General features: G+C 44.1%; 2 protein-coding genes across 2 annotated transcripts; one reads left to right on the forward strand and one right to left on the reverse strand.

Moving 5' to 3' along the window:
* Window positions 1–423: 423 nt before the first annotated feature.
* LOC110721310 (DNA damage-inducible protein 1-like) lies at window positions 424–1,368 on the forward strand. Its single transcript, XM_021900448.1, has one exon. The coding sequence runs from the start codon at window positions 424–426 to the stop codon at window positions 1,366–1,368; it is 945 nt and encodes a 314-aa protein (XP_021756140.1).
* A 14,972-nt stretch (window positions 1,369–16,340) lies between these two features.
* On the reverse strand, window positions 16,341–17,650 carry LOC110721311. Its single transcript, XM_021900449.1, has 4 exons — window positions 17,426–17,650; window positions 17,151–17,294; window positions 16,925–17,058; window positions 16,341–16,869 (listed from the first exon to the last, which is right to left on the reverse strand). Exons 1-4 carry the CDS (start codon window positions 17,648–17,650, stop codon window positions 16,341–16,343), a joined length of 1,032 nt encoding a protein of 343 aa, XP_021756141.1.
* Between the last annotated feature and the right edge of the window lie 1,816 nt (window positions 17,651–19,466).

A 19,466-nucleotide genomic window follows, 5' to 3' on the forward strand; every position in this document is an offset into this window, starting at 1 on the left:
GCTAATGCATTTTACACCTCAAATCCCATAAAGCCCTATGATCCCTACTCCAACTCATACAATGAAGGCTGGAAACACCATCTTAACTTCTCCTATAAGAACACCCAAGCACAAAAAAATCCACCATCACCACCACCTCGAGCCAACAACTACAACTCACCACCTGGCTTCCAACAAAGACCACCTATAACCCAACAACCCATGCAACCACCTCCCCAAAAATCTAGCCTTGGGTTGATGATGGAGAGCTTTATTGCCACAACCAACAATGCCATCCAATAACAAAGTAGTTCCATTCAACAGTTGCAAGCCTAGAGTAAGCTCATAGAAAATCAGATAAGTCAACTTTCTCACCAATTTGGCCAATCCTTAAAGACGTCGGACACTTTTTCGGGTCAGACAGAGTAACCACAAAAAGGGCATATGAATGTTGTCACTTTGAGGAGTGGGAAGCCATTGGAAGATCCTCCTATCAAGGAGCCATCAAGGGAGGTTGTTGAAGAAGTAGGTGAAAGTGAGAAGGTGATTGATAATGCTATGATCGAGGAAGAACCAAAGGAAGCAACTTCATCACCTGTTGTTCCATATGTGCCAAAGGTTCCTTTTTCACAGAGGTTAGCTCAAGCTAAGCTAGAGAAAAAGTACGGTAAATTTCTTGATATCTTGAAAAAGCTTCATATTAATATTCCATTCTTAGATGCTATATCCGAGATGCCTTCTTATGCTAAATTTTTAAAGGATATGCTTTCTAACAAGAAAAGGCTAGAAGAGAATGCTACAATTGCTTTGACTGCAGAGTGTAGTGCTATTTTGCAGAATACTCTCCCTAAGAAATTAGGTGACCCTGGTAGCTATTCAATTTCAGTGAAGCATGGAGATATCGAAATTAACAGAGCATTATGTGATCTTGGTGCAAGTGTGAGCCTTATGCCATTCTCTATGTGTAAGAAGCTGCAAATGGGTGAACTTAAACCCACACACATATCTCTAGAACTTGTAGACATGTCAGCTAAATTTCCTTTGGGTGTCTTTGAGGATGTACCTCTTCGTGTAGGTAAATTCTTTATTCCCTGTGATTTTGTTGTGATGGAAATGGAGGAAGATGCACATGTTCCTATTATTCTTGGTAGGCCTTTCTTAGCTACTGCTGGTGCAATTATTGACATGAAAAATGGTAAGATCACCTTTGAGGTTGGTGACGAGAAAATTGAATACTCACTTTTGAATGCTATGGGTACTCCCCCTATGGGAGAGACTGTTTGTCAGGTAGATATGCTTGATGATTTGCAGAATGAGCAACTTCCTTTGAGAAAAATTGATGATGCACTTGAAATAGTGCTAGTAGGGAAGGATGATGATGGAGATTAGGAATCAAAGGAGTATATCAGGCTACTTGAAGAAGCAAAGGCCAACCCAGTCACTACTCCAATCATTGAAGTACTTAGTGCAATGAGTGTTGGGGAGAGTACTACGCCTCCCGAGGTAGAGTTGAAACCTCTTCCCTCTAATCTAAAATATGCATATCTTAGTCCTAATAATTCATACCCTGTTATTGTTAATGCTGAACTTAAGGACACAAAATTGGAGAAATTGCTCACTGTCTTAAGAAAGTATAAAAGTGTAATTGGGTACACCATTGATGATATTAAGGGTATTAATCCTTCTTTTTGTATGCATAAAATCATCCTTGAGAACGATCATTTTTCCTCTATAGAAACTTAAAGAAGGCTTAATCCAAATATGATGGAGGTAGTGAAAAAAAAGGTTCTTAAATTGCTTGCTGTAGGAATAATCTACCCGGCCCCCTCTAGTGGGGAGGAGTCGGACTCCTCGGACAGTGAGTCTGCTAGCAGTTCTTCAGATCACCTTTCTCCTTCCTCTGAAGAGAGGAATTCACACATTCATGAGGCTCGGTTGTCCCATGCGGCCGAAAAGGGGGATGACTGGGCTCAGCCCTCTACTTCTCAAAGGGAAACTCACGCTCCCTTCTTTTGTCATGTCCCTAAAGGCCGAATCAAAGTCATGACCGAAAGTCTAGGGACCTTTAGAGAGGCCCATGTGATGGGTTCTGATTACTCCCTGTTTGTGTCGGATGCAGAGGACACAGTCGTATCGCCGGAGAGGTCCAGCTATACAGACGACTGCTTTGGCTGTTATAAGGTGGCCATAAGGGTTGGTCTTCGGTTTCCGTTGCATCCGGTCGTTCAACAAATCCTCGATGGGTACGAGGTGGGGCTATGGCAGTCAGCCCCGAATTCTTGGTTCAACATACTCGGCTATGTGTCCTGGTGTGAAATGCATGGGGTGGACCCAGATTTTGCGGCGTTCACCCAAATGAATTACTTAAGCCGGACCCCAAAGAAAGCGGGACCGGCTGGTACCAAATCACTAGCCACAAGGGCTATGTTATGACAAGGGGGGAGGAGAACAAATGGAAATATTGGAGGAACACCTTCTTCATAATCTCCAAGCCCATAAACTTTTAAACAGGCGGTATAATAGATGGAACAGGGATCCACCTCTTCTAGCAAGCGGCTGTCCCATGCCGTCTGTTTCTCATAAGGCTCGTAAGGAGATCCTGGATCAGGGTCTCTTTTAAGTAGAGATTAGAGCCGACTCTACTGGGAAAAGAGAGCAGGTTCCTTTGAACTGCGTCCCCTGGTTTGAATGGCTTTACGATGAGTACTACTTAACCGCTTGTGGCCTAAGCAGTCGGTGCTCTAGAGGTAGCCGAACTCTGATGTTTTCTCTTTGCATCACTTGTTTGTTTTCAAATTCCTTTCTAACTTTGTTATTCTTGTTTTGCAGTCGATGGTATGTCCAGTATGAAAGCATCTAGGCAGGCAACCGCCCTTCTCTGATCCTCCGTCATGGCGATGGAGAAAACTGCAGACGAGTCGCCTTCCAAGGAGGCGCCCAAGGTGAGTTGTGAACCTTAGAGGGTTTTCCTTTGTCAACTTTCTCTCAGTTGATAATATTAATACTCTTCCTTTGTACGCAGGTTGGCTCGTCTCGTCCCTCGGCCTCTTCCCAACAGCCGGACCCTAAGGTTCGGAAGCAAACTGCTGGCAGTACGCATGGTTCCTCAAGGAAGCACGCGACTGAAAAACAGCCTGCTACGCCGCAAAGTGCGGGGAAACAGGCGGTCGTCCCAAGGGACAGTCGGCCTCCCAGAGGTACATCTAGCTCTTTTAGCCTTTGCATTTTTCTTTAACACCTTATTCTTTGTTTTGATTTTGATTTTCTGGTGTAGGCGACCAGCAAGGACCCGACTTGGTTGGAATGGCCAAGTCGATGGTGAAGGCAATCCCTCTTGAGGAGATGGAGTCGGTCAAGGGAGTCGGCACCCTTGACCTTGATGGGATCATGAGCCTCCTTTCTGAGGTATACTTGTTTTTAAGGAAAGTTCTATGAATGTTCGACCTCCGCCTGTTTTGAAATAATATGACGCTTGTTTCTTTTTCTTCAGAGCCTGCTCCGAGTACATGGCCTTCGCAGGCCGATTCATGCCAAAAATCACGAGGTAAAAACCGCCAAGGCTAGGGCTGCCTGTGACTTTGACAAGGCAATGTTTCAAATTGCCCAAAACAAAATTCTAACAACTGACATTCTTTATTACCAGGCGGCGACCACTTCGAAGATTAAGACTGAGATGGAATTGGTCAAAAAATGAAATAAAGATCTGGAGACCAAAGTCAAGGAGCTCCAGACCAAGTTAGAGCCGCTCAAATATGCGGGTCATAAGGCCGAGTCTCTGCAGAAGGCTAACGACAGTCTGAAGGACCAGATGTCCAAGCTGGAGAAGGTCGTCACCCAAGAGCTCAGACGAGAGTTCGAGACTGAAAAATTGGCTCTTACTCGGGCCTTGATGGAGGACTCAAACAGGATTATGAAGACGACCTGGCTCACTCTCTTCCGCAAATGTGACTACAAACAGTGGCACTCCAAGTTCATCGCTTGCACTGATGAATACAACCAACACATAATGCAACAGGCGGCTAATGAGGAGGAGAGGGAAGCAGAGAAGGTTATCGTCATCTCTGAGGAAGAGGAGGTTCCTTTGCAGGAGGAGGCGGATGTTCCAATGGAGACGGCTGCTGGGAATGAGCCTAACTAGGATACTTCAAAGAACGAAGTGCCCATTGTTGAGCTCGACCAGGCGGCCGGTGAAGCTGCGACGCCTCCCTTCTGATTTTAAAAGCTTATTTTACAAACTTTTTTCCGGCCTGTGTGCCGTTTAACTTTGTCTCTTTACCCAGCCAGGGGGCCGGGGTTATGAATATTTTTGCCGGTCTTTGACCGGCTGTTTAATTAATTTTACTGGCGACTGTTTAGTCCTCTTTTGATTCATGCTTCTTTCTCCTGCTATTTATTTTTGCATTGATTTAACAAAGTATGGGGGGTCTGTGTAGCCGCCTGTACGCCATACCGACTGTTTTGATAAGTTGATTTCTGTGCAAGCGCCAAAAAATTTAATTTTCACAAAATTTTCTAAGTGTAATGAGCACCAATGACGATTGTTGGAAACTGCCTATATGCCCCTAGACGACCGGTTGTCATTCAAAAGAGGCAATTAGTCGGCCAATCACTCAGTCGTCCTTATTAGGGATACTTAGCAAAATTGTAGAACAAAAGTATTGGCCGCTTTATGAGTCGTAGTGGCTAGGTGCTGACTAGTTCAACCTTTTAAGCGTTATACAACCTAGATCACATTTCCCAAACTTTGTTTTTAGGGAAATTCTGTAGCGGGGATAAGCTGCCTAGTTCTGGGAACAGTCGGCTCTTTCTGGTCCGCCTGATTTAGTTTGTAGACGCAACCTTGGAGGTTGGGTTCTATATTACTTCGCTAAGTGTGCTAAGACAGGTCGACCTCTAATAGGACGCCTGTTCAACTTTGAGCAAGTAGTAATAGGGTTCTAGGGTCCCTGTTTGCCAAAAAACAGTCAACCTGTGAACCTTTTGGTTTCATACTTGGGGGAACGTCTGGCAACTCATGTAGGTGTACCAGGCATCGCCACTTTAGTTTGAGTAATAAAGTAACTAGGCGGTGTGTACCGACTAACCCCCTTGATTCACCAAGTGTTGCTTGGCTATCAACTAAAATGGTGTTTACTTAGATAGATTAGTGATCTGAGAGGTCCTGTTTCCAAAAAACACGCGGACTCGTCAAATCTTTTAGTTTTCTTCTAAGTATGAGAGTGACTGTGAGTTACCCTTAACATCGCCCTAGTCTTCGTCACTTAGGCTTGGCTAGTAGAAAAATTAGGCGGCAGATGCCGGCTGTTTCCCTTGATTTGCCAATGTTTGTTGGCTATTAACCCAAGGAGGGGTGACTTAGTAGGAATAGTGATTTGAGTACCCCTGTCTTTCAGAAAATAGACGTGTCTTTCAAACCTTTTAGGTTTCTGATTAAGTCTGAGGGAGTGACTGTGAGTTAACCTTGGGGTTACCCAGTCGCCGCCACTCCTGCTTGAGTAGTAGAGGTATTAACTCAAGAGGTACCTCCTGTACTTATCCCAAGTAATACAGGCGGTAATCCGACTCAAATGTCAAATGTTATCACTTGTCTTGACAGGTGTTAGAGTTATCCTTGTCTCAAAACGACTACGTGGTTGTCCTTGGGGACAGTCGTTTAGGTGTCGTGTACTTTAGTTTATAGAGCATTATTCCACCCAAAAGGGAGCTACTCTCTGCAAAGAATCTCATCCGGATGGATGTCGCCGGACGCCTGCTGTATTGTTGGGACAAGTTGTATTAGTTTATAAATTTAGAGCATGATCAGGCGGCGTTGGGCCTGGGCTGATCATGGAGAGTAGCCGTCTGTTAGACCAGGCAACATGCCCCTTAGTTGGTACAAAATTAAGAGTAACCGTCTGCTTTGGAAGCAGGCGGTCATGCTCCTCTGTTTACAATAATAAATTAAGAAATCGTGCAATTTTATTAAAAGCTTTCAGCAGTTACATTATTCAAAAATAATATTTCTTCAAATTATCTACATTCCAAGTTCTAGGTAGGGGCCGATCGTCTGGTGTTTCCAAGCGATAAGTGTCGTACCTAACTTCCTCATAGATACAGTAGGGTCCTTCCCAGTTGGGAGTTAATTTCCGTAACTCATTGATTCCATCTTTCCTAGTACAAAGTCTCCCACCTTGAGTGGACGCCTGTATACCCTTTTATTATACGCTCTTGTCATTCTCAGGCGGTAAATCTCATGGCGCAGGGCAGCATTGCCCCTATGTTCTGGGAGTGAATCCAGTGCTAGGCGCATGGATTCAGTTGGCCTCTTCGTCATACAGCATTATGAGAAGAGTCGGTTCATAAAGTTCAATGGGAAGAACAGCTTCTGGCCCATAGGTTAGGAGGAATGGAGTTTCTCCAGTCACCCCTTTTTCAGTCGTCTGGATGGCCTAGAGAACATGTGGTAGTCATCTGCCCACAGGCCTCTTTCTCTTTCAATTTTCTTTTTTATTCCGTCTGAGATGATTTTATTAAAAGCTTCCACCTGGCCGTTTGCTTGTGGCCTGCCGACTGATGCAAAACAATGGGATATGCCTTGGTCCTCTAACCAGGTTTTGAGCACAGGCGTCTTGAACTGAGCACCATTGTCAAAAACCATGGACATGGGTACTCCAAACCGAGTGATAATATTTCTCCAAATGAAAGAGATTACATCCTTGGTCTTGATACCCTTTACTGCCTCGGCCTCCACCCATTTGGTGAAAGTAGTCGACTGCTACCAATATATATCTCCTACCGCCTGTTGCAGGCGTATAGGGGCCCAGAATATCCATGCCCCATTCAGCAAATGGAATGGGACTATGGATAGTCGTGAGGTCTGTGGCCGAACTGTGGATCAGCTTACCAAACCTTTGACACTTGTCACATTTTTTAACCATTTCCATGGCGTATGCTTCTAAGTTTAGCCAAAAGTAACCTTGTCGTCTTGCTCTTTGAGCAAGCATTCTGCCGCCTACATGTGAGGCGCAGTATCCGGAGTGTAGGTCTTCTAGGACCTCTCGTCCCCTTTTGGGGTGACACATTTCAAAAGGGGTTGCATGTACCCTTTCTTGAAGAGCTCACCCTTGCACCTTTGAAAATTGGACGCCCGTTTCTTGAGTAGAACCGCCTGTGAGTGATCATCTGGTAGGATACCGGCCGTTAGGTAAGCTCGGATGTCGTCCATCCAAGTAGAACTTCTGTCTTGAATCTCAACTAGGTCTTCTTCAATGCTTCGTTTGTCCATGACTTCCCAGAATATAGTCCTTGGGGTGTCACATGAGGCCGAGGATGCCATTTTGGACAAGGCGTCCACCTGGTTATTCTCGGACCTAGGTACTTGAGTTAACAAAAACTCTTGACCCTGCCGCCTGCTTTACTGCTTGTAAGTGTTTAATCATGGCCGGATGATGAGTGGCTTCATAATCGCCTTTGTACTGGCTTACAATTAACTGTGAATCAGAGCAAGCGGCTATCTTTCTTGCCCCGGCCGCTTTGCACATGCGGATACCGGCCAAAAGGGCTTTGTACTCTGATTCGTTGTTAGATGCCTGGAACTTGAAGCGAAGTGCATACTCATACCTGTCGCCTTCTGGCGACTGACATATGACGTCTGCCCCACAACCGTTCATAGTGGAGCTCCCGTCTACATAAACCTTCCAGACTTGGTCAATATTTTCAAAAATAGGTGGCCGAGTCATTTCTACTATGAAGTCGGCAAACGCTTGCCCCTTCACTGCTTTCCTTGGCTCGAATGTGATTTCAAGACTCTGTATGTCCACTGCCCATTTAATCATCCGGTCTGACGACTCCATTGTTGTAAGTAGCCGCTTGATTGGCTGATCTGTATATACAACAACCGGATGTGATAGAAAATAGGGCTTCGATCTTTTTACAGCCACAAAGAGGGCAAACCCAAATTTCTCAATCAGGGGGTACCGTAACTCGGCATTTTTCAAAACATGGCTAACAAAGTATACAGGGAGCTAACAGCCGTCTCTTTCAGCAAGAAGAACATCACTTATGGAATGGTCGGACACGGCCAGATACATGTAGAGTACTTCCTTGGGCAGAGGGCTGACCAGCCTTGGTAAGGAGTGCTGTAGGGTTTCGTAGTGACCCGACACTACGCGGAAGGAAATCCACCAAGACCCGCTCCTTAATAAAAACAATTAACAAGCATATTAAACTTAATCAAACAAGATTAAGAACAAGAATTATACCTTTGACGCGTGCTTCGCTCCAAAAGAGCTCTTACTTCAAAATCCCGAAAAGACGAGATCTCCGACGGATCGTACCCTCGACCCGACCCGAGTGTCCTAAGTCTTGAAGGTTAGTCAAGACCCGGACAAAATAACTATGAGTTTTACGAATCAAAGGTTTACTCTTACTTAGAGTTGCCTTTTTAATTCTACTCAAGGTTGTATTCTCAAAATTCCAACCAAGTGGGTATTTATAGAGAATGGGGACTTGAAACCCCTTTTCATGATCAATGTGGGATCATGTGCAATTGCAATAATTTATTTAATTCCAAAATAAATTATTAGGCAAAAGCAATCACAAGGCAACAAGTGGCAAGAGGAGAGAATGAGTTAGGTGAGGACCATATCCCATGGGGGGACCATTGCCTTGCTCCCCAAGGGAAGCTTAGAGGCTTTGGTCCCCACCTCTCCTAAACCGCCATTCACAAGGCAGCTGGGCTGGCTGCCACCTGGTACTGCCAGCACGCACAACCACCCTAGCATGCCTGGCTGGCACATCACGCATCACCTAGCCCAGCACTTGCGTGCTTCTAGCGAGCCACGCCTTGTGCTGGGCGCTGGGCGTTGTTGCCTTGCTATCGCAGGCACACGCACATGCATGCATGATGCTACTGCCTTGCTATCGCACACATACATGCAAGGCTCTCGCATAGCCAGCACAGCCAGGTCGGCATACGCATAGCCCAGCCAGCGCACTCATGCACGCAAGGCCTAGCATGCGTGCTGCTAGCGAGCCACACATGCTGGGCTTGGTGCTCCTTGCTAGCTTGTTGTGCTTGGTGCTGCCATGCGAAGTCACACACAACTTGGTGCCTCATTGCGAGGCTGCTGAGCGATGGTGCACACGCACACACGCATGTGCCTAGCACTACGATGGTGCTGTGCGTGGTGCTAGGGTGCTGCGACAGCGCCCACGCACACGCACGCACTCATGGGTGCTGTGCTTGGTGCGATAAGGCTGCGATGGTGCGAGGCATGCACGCACAGGCCCATGCGCCAGTGCCCAACACTGCGATGGCTGTGCTTGGTGCGTGTGGCTTGCCACGCGCGCCTAGGCATGATGCTAGGGCTGCGATGGCGCCTAGGCATCATGCTAGGGCTACGATGGTGCCTGGCACTTATGCCTCGCCTAGCACACCATGGTGCGCCTAGCACACACATGGTGCCTCTGGGCTTGCGATGAGCTAGCCTAGCCTAACTACGGCTACGCTCATACTTGTTGCTTGTGATTTTGCGACGCTCGGTCTCGACGCCCTAGACTCGATATCCGACGTCTGTATTCATAAAACTCTGCTGACTCATTAAATCCTTTCGGATTAATTCGTCGTCTCGGATCGGTGATTCGATTGGGTTCGACCCGAAGGGTTCAGTTAAGATTAAGCTGTAACATCAATTGTACATTGATATTACTGATCGGAAGCGGCCTCCACCTAGGCATTCCGATCACTTGACCTTACTGAAGAATTAGCTCCGTAATAATTTTGAACCCTCTATCGGAAGAATACACTTGTTGGAAGGACACCATTCCTTTCAAGTGCAAGTGTTCTTTAAACTTCTGGAAGGCCGCCTCAGCATCCGGCCCCCATTCAAACCTTTCTCTTTTCTTGATTGCCTGAAAAAAGTAAAGGCACTTGTCGCCTGCCCGACTGAGGAATCTCCCCAGAGCTGCGAGGCATCCTATTAACTTCTGAACCTCTTGGACGGTACAGGGCGACTACATGTCTATTACTGCCTGTACTTTATCAGGATTCGCCACTATCCCTCTTTGATTGATCAGGAATCCGAGGAACTTCCCAAACTCAACTCCGAAAACACACTTCTTGGGGTTAAGCATGACTCGGTGCCGCCTGAGTGTGGTAAATGTTTCTCGGAGATCTGCCAAGTGATCCGTTTGGAGTTTGGATTTTACAATCACGTCGTCTATGTACGCCTCCACATTTCTTCCAATTTGCTTGAGGAACACTGTGTTTATCATTCTTTGGAAGGTGGCTGGGGCATTCTTTAGACCAAACGGCATGACCGTGTAACAGTAAAGCCCTTGTTCTGTGACGAAGGCCATTTTTTTCTGATCTTTCTTCCATAGTGGAATTTTATGGAAGCCTGAGTAGGCGTCCATGAAACTCATCAAGGCATAGCCAGCTGTAGAGTCGACCAGGCTGTCAATCTTGGCAATGGGTAGCTATCCTTTAGACATGCCTTGTTCAGATTTGTGTAGTCCACACATATGCGCCAGGTACCATTCAGATTTTTTACCAAAACCACATTTGCAACCCATTCAGGGAAATAGCATTGCCGAATGAACCCTGCGTCAAGTAACTTTTTAACCTCGGCGGCGACCGCCTGGTTTTGTATTGGTCCATGATTCCTTGGTTTTTGCCTGACCGGCTTCTTTTTTGGATCCACAGCCAACTTATGTACCGCCAGTTTTGGACTAATACCTGGCATTTCATGCACCTCGAATGCAAATATATCTTAGAATCTTTCAACAATTGATGAAACTCGTCACCAAGTTTAGCAAGAGCAATCGTCCCGACCTTGATAGTTCGATCAGGGCGTGTGTCATCCAGAATGACGTCCACATGCTCACCAGCCGGCTGAGGGCGGAACTCATCTGACCGCTCCTTAGTCAGTGACTGCTATTGTTTTTCTTTTCTTTCGGCCCCCATTTGGACGGCTTTTCTTTTCTTGCCGCCTGCTTCTTGAGCAGGCGCATTTTCCTTGTAAACAAGGTCTTTTTCTCCACTAAATTCGGATGCTGCCACAGTGGTCTTAACATCAGAGAGATAACACTCCCTTGCCATTTTCTGGTCTCCCCTTAAGGAGCCGACTGTTTTGTCATCCCTCTCAAATTTAATCAGCATAAGAGATGGGATTATCACAGCTTTTGATTCATTTAGGGTGGGGCGCCCTAGGATCATGTTGTAGGCCGTTAGTTCTTCAACAACTAAGAAACGGACTACCATGTGACGACCCTCTCTCTTCTCACCCAAGCGGACAAATAGGTCTACTTGGCCGACTGGGTGGACGATTCCTCCTCCAAATCCTACTAGAGGATGGGAGACAGGATGTATACTTTCTGGTTTGTACTTGAGCTTGGTCAAGCACCTATGACTGATGAGATTTGATGAACTTCCAGTATCTATCAGGATCTGGCCAACCCTCTGGTTAGCCACCTTGCATTCAATCACAATGGGGTCGTCATGCGGCCCCCTGATACCCTCCGAGTCTTCCTCAGTGATGATGAACTCAGGAAATTTACTCTGAGAGGTCTGCCCCTGCTTTACAATGTTAACATCAAGCCGCCTGATGTTATCCTTGTTTCCCTGGGTAGTAGGGCCTCCTCCTGCGAAGCCGCCTACTATGGTATAGATGGGCGCTTCGTCAATGTTAGAACTGTCGTCTGACCTTTGCCTTCTCCTGGCCGCCTGTTTTTGTTTTTGGGGTTGAGTCCCCTTAGATTTCTTGACATAAGAGTCAAGATCTCCTTTATCTGCCAGGCGGTCTAGTAGACGTTTGAGGCTGATACATTCATTGGTTTCATGACCAACATCCTCATGATAGTGGCAGAAATTACTTTGGTTCCGATTGTTGGCGGAACCTTTCATTGCAGTCGGCTTCTCAATGGAGAGTCAATCTTTTATTTCCATCAGGATAGCATTGCTATCCTTGTTGAACTCATACTTAGGGGAGTATGGAGTGAATTCCTTTCTTTTCTTCTTGGACGACTGACCAGAGGAGTCGGCCATCCATACATCTTTTCTCTTCTTCTCTTCCTTATTAGCCGACTGCTGAGGTCGACCTTCTTTCTTTTCGGAATTTTTGTAGTCCGTCTGTTTTCCCATATGACAGAGATCAACCGCTTGTATGTAGGCGTCGGCCTCCATCATGGCCTCTTGGAGGGTGGTAACCCTCTTTCTGACCAAGTTGAATTTTAAATTCGACCCGTCCTTCAACATTTTAAAGAAATCAGTGTATACTACCTCATCCGGTAGGTTGGGTATCTGAATTCTCATTAGGTTAAACCTCCTAGTGTAGGAGCGTAATCCTTCCTTTTCTCCCTGTTGGACGGCTCCTAAGTCAAGAGTCGTCTTCTTGGCAGGGATATTCATTGAAATTTTTGAAGCGAACAGATAAGTAAGCGTCTTGAAATTGTTGATGCAGCCGGCCGACAGATTGCCGAACAATTGCTAGGCTAGGCCTTTCAAAGTGGCCGGGAAACACTTACACCAAGTGGCATCATCCAACCCTTGGGGGTACATTAAGTTGGTATATGCCATCAGATGGTCTTCTGAGTTAGCAGTGCCATCATAGGCGCCTACTAACACATTTTTAACCTTAGCCGGTTGGGCGGCTTCCATTATTTCCTTGGAGAATGCGGATGGTTGTTCTCCAAGTTGAAGCAACCTAAGTTTCCAGTCCAAAGGTTGAACATTCTGTGCCGCCTGTCCTCCAAAAGGAGGAGGCGGTATAAAGAATTGGGTGCGCGGGGCGTATGGATGTTGAGGCACATACGGTACCGACTGATCTTTGTGGGAACCCGAACAGGAGGTTGTGCCGCCTGTTCGGTCCTCATGGTGTGATTTAGAATACCCTTGTGAGGTATTCGGTAGGCTGTCTGGGAAACCGGACGTGGAGGCCGACTCAGACTGTTGCTGATTTCTCTTATGCTAGATTACCATCCGAGCATCAGAGAATGACTTCTTGGTCCCATCCGGCTGAACCATGCGGATGGGCTTTCTTACTTCCCCAACGGGAAATCAGTATTTAGTCAGATCAATCAAGGGCGCCCGCTTGTCCCCATGTCGAGGATAGGGGGTCGCCTCTCTATTTTTAACAGATTTCTTCTTCCCAGATTGAGAAGGTCTTCCGGCCGACTGTTCCTTTGGTGGAATAGGTGCCCTTTTGTTGATAATGTCCTGGATCTCCCCTTTGAAACTTTTCATGATGGTCATGAGGTCGAATCTGGTGATAGGGGCCAATCCGTTGGCCGCCTGATGAGCTTCAGTCGGAGGAACGGCTGGATGGCTGGGTCCAACTTGATCCCGCCGTTCCTTCCTTTCGGTAAAACGAGTACGTCGCGCCCTTAACGACCCGTCAGGGGCCGTATGGGTCTTGACCTCTGGTTCTGTATCCATGTCAGTGTAGACTTGAGGGTCGTCCACAAGATAGTCATCCTCTAGGCGCCTCTCAGGTTGACTCGGTACAGATTGTTCCATCTCAAAGGTACTCTCCCCACAGACGGCGCCAAAACGTTTTGGGGTTTTTTGATGTCCTGCGGGAGAGTTACAACTTCGAGACTGGATCCACGCACTGTACTTGCAAAATAATGGAGACTCCGGGTGGTGGGAGCTCCGCCTCCGACGATCAAGTTAGTTCTTGTATGTGGAGTTAAAGTACGAAAAGTAAGAGGGGTACGCCTGCTAGGACAGGTCTAGCAAGAGTGTAAGTTTTCTGATTACAATAATCTGTGTGTAATCAATTCATCATTAATGAGGATTAATGACGGTATTTATAGTCTTGGGAAGCGTGCCTGACTCTAGGGTTTCTGACAAACCCTAGAGTTGACTGGGCTTTTTGGAGTTCGGGCCTTGGTGGTCGTGCTCCTTAATGGGAGGCTCACAGGCCACGTATCATGACGTGGTTGGTCCATGGTGGACAAGTAGTAGTACGCCACGTGGTAGGCCCTGATAGGTCCACGTGGCGCACTCTGATTGGTTGAGGAAAATCTCCTAATCAATATGAGTAGTCTAATTTTATGCTTTCTGATTTGTTAGTGTCAGGTTATTTGTTTTTGAGGATGATGAAACTGTTGTCATATGAGTAATGTTTGGTGCACGTAGAGGGGAATGTGTGTATATTTATGATGGGAATTGAGATCTTTTCGATTTGATTTTGTAATGTTTAGGCAAGTAGATGATTATGGCACATAGGTTTGGTCTATAAACCACCTACTATTTGTTGTATTTGATGGTGGGTATCTTCATCATTAATTATTCTTTTTATTCTTTTCAATAAAAATATGGTTTTCTATAAAAAAAAAATTCTTCACTTAAAAAAAAGGAAATTTTGAGTTTTACCACCAAAAAATTTCAACAAATTGTTTTTTACCACCTACTATTTTCAATCTTTTATTTTACCACCAAATAAAAAAATTAAAGTTTTTTTTTACCACCTTTACCCAATTCCGGTGACTGAAAAGTGCTGTAGGGCCCACTAAAACGGATACTTTTTGATTTTTACCCTTTTAAATCACGATCTTCTATCCTATAAAACCCCTAGTTCATCATTTGTTGTTCCAAAAATTCGATTTATACCAATTCTCTCAATGTACTGCAATAACATCAAGCAATCAGCCATAAATCATTAGTTATCTAAAGATTTGAAAACCAATTTGCTTTAGCAGTGGGAATTGAAGCAGTTAAGGTATGTCATGCACAAGTTTAATTAGCTGATTAAATAAAAGGATTGATTCAATTAATTTGTTCATTCGTTCATGTAGAGGTTATTAATCCAGAATTTGGTCAAAACAAGTTAGCAATTGAAACCCACATTCAGTTTTTATTAAATTAGGGTTCATATTAAAATTGAAATTGGGGGTTTTATGAGTTACTGATTGTTAATAGAAATTAGGTGTATGGAAAGCTAATTAAGGTGATTATGTACTACTATTGCAGTTGCTAAGTGTCATTTTGCAGAAGGAATGTCTTCCTTAAGTTTTTCTCCTTCAAAAGAGAGGAAATGCCAATGTGGAGTACCCTTTGCAAGGTTAACTTCTTGGACTAGGGAAAATCCTGGGAGGAAGTTTAGATCTTGCAAATTCTATGATCCAGTGACTGAATCAAGGGGCTGTAAATCATTTGAGTGGATTGATCAACCAAATGGCACAAGTTGGAAAACTGAAGTAATTAACAACTTGCTATTGGATAAGAAGTTGATGAAGGGTGAGCATGCTGACTTAAAGAGAGAAGTTGATGATTTTTGTGGACAAAGAAGATGCTTGCTAAATGAGATTGATAGCTTGAAATTGAAATGCAAGGCCCTTAGCTCTGATAGGAAAAAGATGACACAGGAGGTTGAAGGCAGGAAGACATCATCTATGAATCTGTTTGTTGTTATTTGTTTTGTTGGTTTAGTTTTAGGAATGGAACAATTGATTGTGAAATTTTTACAAGGATGTTGTGTTATTGTTGTATTGGTTATGAAATGAAATGAAAATTTGGTTATGCACTGAAATGAAAATAATTGAATCCAATTACATATGCAAATGTTATAAACAGGTGCTGATCGATTATATTTTAGAAGTGGTTCAACATACTACAAAATCAGGGTTCCTGCCCTAGTTAATATTGTTCATTCCAAATAGTTAAGTGCACAAAATGATGGACTTGCCACCCTTAGTTGTTCAAATACTTAAGCAAACTGATAAAAAAAACCACTTGTCTGTCTACAGTAAACCAAATTTAAGGCAGTAAATTACATATCATGGCCAAGTTCCCACATATTATCCTTGTGCATGAACTGATGTTGATGTAAACCCTTTGATACTGATAACTTATGCCTGGTATTATGCTGTCTGGGAAGAGGCTGAGAGGCTGAGGTATGGGAAGTTTCAGTAAGCTTTGTTCTGCTCCTAGTCATGGGCTGGCTTGCTGATGCTTCCATTGTAGAAGGCTGCACTTGCTCAGTTGGCTGAGATGCATTACAAGCAGAAGATGCCTCAACTGCTTTTTCTTTTGCCAATTCTTGAGGAAACTTCTTGATTCCAATGCTATTGGGTCCTGCAGTAGCTCCTAATGCTGCACTCTGTATACATACATTCATATCAGTAAATAGGTACAATACACATGACAATCTAAGTATCAAAAATAGTGTAAGTGAATTTACCTTTTTCATAGCTCTCAATTCACTCTTCCTCCTCTATTCCTTCATCCAAGGGTTGTCCAATGCTGGCCTACCTCCTGATGGTGCTGTGTTCTGAACTTGAACTGGTGTAGGGGCAGGATTTAGAGAACAAGTTTTGGCATAATGGCCAAAACCCCCACATTTCTTGCATTAATTCCTTCTCTTCACTTTCTTGTTCTCTTAATTAGGTGCAGAACTCCCCTCCCCTTGTTCAAGCTTCCTCTTTTTAGCTTTTGGTCTCCCAGGTTGGACCTTAAAAGCTGGAGGCATAGGCTCTCTCATATGCACCTTATCCCAATGCTTGGCTCCAGGCATGGACTGAATGGGAGTCTCATAGGCAGCCAGGTAAGTCTCTATGTGGTAGTATGGGTGGACATAAAGCTCTGGATCAACCCTTTTATCCACCAAAGCAGCAAAAGCATGGACACAAGGCAATCCTGTCAAATCCCATCTGTAACAAGTACATGTCCTTGCTTCAAGGTTAACAACACATGTATCATCCTTATACTCCACTTCATAAAGCTCACCCCTACCTGACTGGACAGTGCATGTCCTTGCATACTTTTCCAACCCATCAAACACCTTTTTCACATAAGGAACACACAACCCTTCCCATTCAGAGGCTGCCATCCATTTATCATTGGTCCTCTTCATCATGTATCTTCTAAGCCATTCCATTTGTGTTAAGATTGGCTTATCCCTAGCATCCCTTATAACAACGTTAAAAGTCTCACACAAATTGTTTAACAACATGTTTGACTTACATGTTGGGGAGAATGCATGTCTGGACCAATGTTGGGGGGGGGATATTTGCTAGGTAATCATAGGCTTCTTCAGATAAAAAGTTTATAGACTCCATAGCCACTTCAAAATCAGTCTGACCATATGCATTATAATACTAAATTAAGACACACACAGTAAAAATCAAATGGAACTAACCAAAACCAGAAACTCACAATCAACAAAACTAGGAGGATTTAACTATTATACCTGAGTGTAAGCCCTAGCTGCATTCCAAAATAGCTCTTTGAATAGAGATCCTTGGAATTGTTGTTTGAAGTTAGACCAGATGTGTCTAACACAGTACCTAGTCTCAGCCTTAGGTACAACATTCTCAAATGCTTCTAGCAGGCCCTGCATTTACACAAAAAAGTTACACAATAATTAGTATGCTACACCTATCTCAAACTAAAAAAACATAAAAGTCAACCTGGAAATTTATCAACTTACTTTCTGCCTGTCAGACATAAAAGTCAACCCTTCACCTTCATCTTGACCTCCAATGCCTCAAGGAACCATGACCATGTGTCCTTGTTCTCAATTTCCACAGTTGCCCATGCTAGTGGAAATATGTGGTTATTACCATCCTTAGCTACAGCAACTAAAATTTGGCCAGGGTAAGCACCCTTAAGATGGCAGCCATCTACTCCAATAATTGGTCTGCATCCACTAACAAAACCATCCCTTAATGGTGCAAGATACACAAACATTCTCAAAAAAAAGAGGGGGTTCAGGCTACTCTATCCCATCTACAACAACCACACAACCAGTCCCAGGGTTGTGCACCACTAATGCCTTAGCATAGTCCCATACCTTGGCATACTGCTCAGCTGAAGACCCAAAAATAATTAGCTTTGCCCTACACCTAGCCAACCAAGCTTTAAAGTAGCTCACTTTAATTCCCAAATCAGTCAAAGGTCTCTCCTGTATTTGTCTAATCTTCCAAGTTGGATTGCTTCTAAACTCCTCCAAGTATCTATCAGCTAAGAACTCAGCTGTAACTTTCTTATTCATCTTTGTTCTCATACAAAGATGCTTCAATCTCAGTGACTTGATTTGCCAAGTTTCTGACTTCACCAATCTTGCAGCATACACCTTAAATGGACATTTAACACTCTTCCTACACACACACTTAGGCAGCCTACAAGTTTTCTTGTTATACACACAGTTGCACCTCCTCTTGCAATGTATAGTCAGCCTCTTGGTGTCATTATGAAGAAAATAGTACTCATACCTATTTTCTATAGCATGAACTCTCAAAGCTTTCCTGAGTACATACACATTGCTGAACCTCAGCCCTTGCACAAGCTGAATAGGCTTTCCAAAATCAGTCTCCCCATTAAACCATGGGCTTATGCACTCCTCAACATCAGAATCACTGTGAACACTCCTAAGTTCATCAGAATCCTCTTCCTGCTCCTGCTGGAAACTGATATCAATCTCCCTCAAATGCCTTTCAATCTCAGTTCCTGCACCAGCTTGTTTTTGTTGCAAATCTTGTTTCTCTTCACTGAAACACCTAATCACTTCCCTGTTCACCAACTATGTATTCTGTCTCACCCACTCATCATCATCAACAACATCATAAAACTCTTCTTCTCCTTCACTCCAATCTACATCAGGGTCACTAAGCTCACTATCAGACAAATCTGAAAGATTATAGTCCCCTTCACCATCCTTAAACAACTCCCTACTTACTGTATTCCTCTCACTACCTTCCACCTCCTCTTCAACTAGGTTTCCCTTCCCCTTATCTGTAGCACTAAACCTCTTAGCTGCTGCATCATCAGCATCAACCTTATCCCTACCTTTAATAGATAATCTAGGGCTTCTCCTAAGTGGTTCTTCAGTAAGGGCCTTTATTGTTGGGCTGGAAGTAACTGGGTTGGGCTTTAATTTGGGCACAAATGGATCTTTACTCAACTTATTTCTTTCTTTTGCACTCATAGAATTCCCATCATAAATATGAAAAGGTGTAATGGGAGTGGCTTGGATTGGTTCCCCACTTGTGACAAACACCTCAATAACTCCCTCCCTGTTCACTGTATCTAACAATCCTTTTATCTCTTCACTGTTCACCAACTCCCTTTTACCAGTTGTAAATGTCCTCCCCTTTTGTCTATACCAGCAACTAAACTTAGTAGGGACTTGTACATTAACAGACACAAACCCATGGACATCAACTTCTCTTATAAAATGCACATCAATCTTGGAGGGATTCACATTTTTCTTCCAGTATACCCATCCCCCATCCCAGCTTAATAGCCTCTTTTTCTTTTTTTTTTCCAATTAAAGAAGGTATAAAAGCACCACCCAATGTCAGTTTAAGTTGGACTTTGTTCATTCTGCTACACACACAACACATAAACATAACATAACTCAATTTAGTCCCAAATAATTCATTAATTAATGTAACTGATACTTTACGCAGTGTTCAATGCAAACAAGTCTTTAAACACTTAATATATCAATCAGGTCAAAGCTTGACCATAGACTCAATGGTAAATCCACATACCAACAATATAT

The sequence above is a fragment of the Chenopodium quinoa genome, unplaced genomic scaffold, assembly GCF_001683475.1.
Source record: "Chenopodium quinoa cultivar QQ74 unplaced genomic scaffold, ASM168347v1, whole genome shotgun sequence".
NCBI classification, from domain to species: Eukaryota; Viridiplantae; Streptophyta; class Magnoliopsida; order Caryophyllales; family Amaranthaceae; genus Chenopodium; species Chenopodium quinoa.

Excerpts from the sequence above, each read along its gene's own strand:
- LOC110721310 (XM_021900448.1), top strand. The coding sequence starts at position 424 with ATGAATGTTGTCACTTTGAGGAGTGGGAAGCCATTGGAAGATCCTCCT.
- LOC110721311 (XM_021900449.1), bottom strand. The coding sequence starts at position 17,650 with ATGTTTGTGTATCTTGCACCATTAAGGGATGGTTTTGTTAGTGGATGC. Across the intron at positions 17,295-17,425 it reads CATTGGAGGTCAAGATGAAG|GGCCTGCTAGAAGCATTTGA; the intron begins GTGAAGGGTTGA and ends GTGTAAATGCAG. Across the intron at positions 17,059-17,150 it reads CAGCTAGGGCTTACACTCAG|TATTATAATGCATATGGTCA; the intron begins GTATAATAGTTA and ends GTCTTAATTTAG.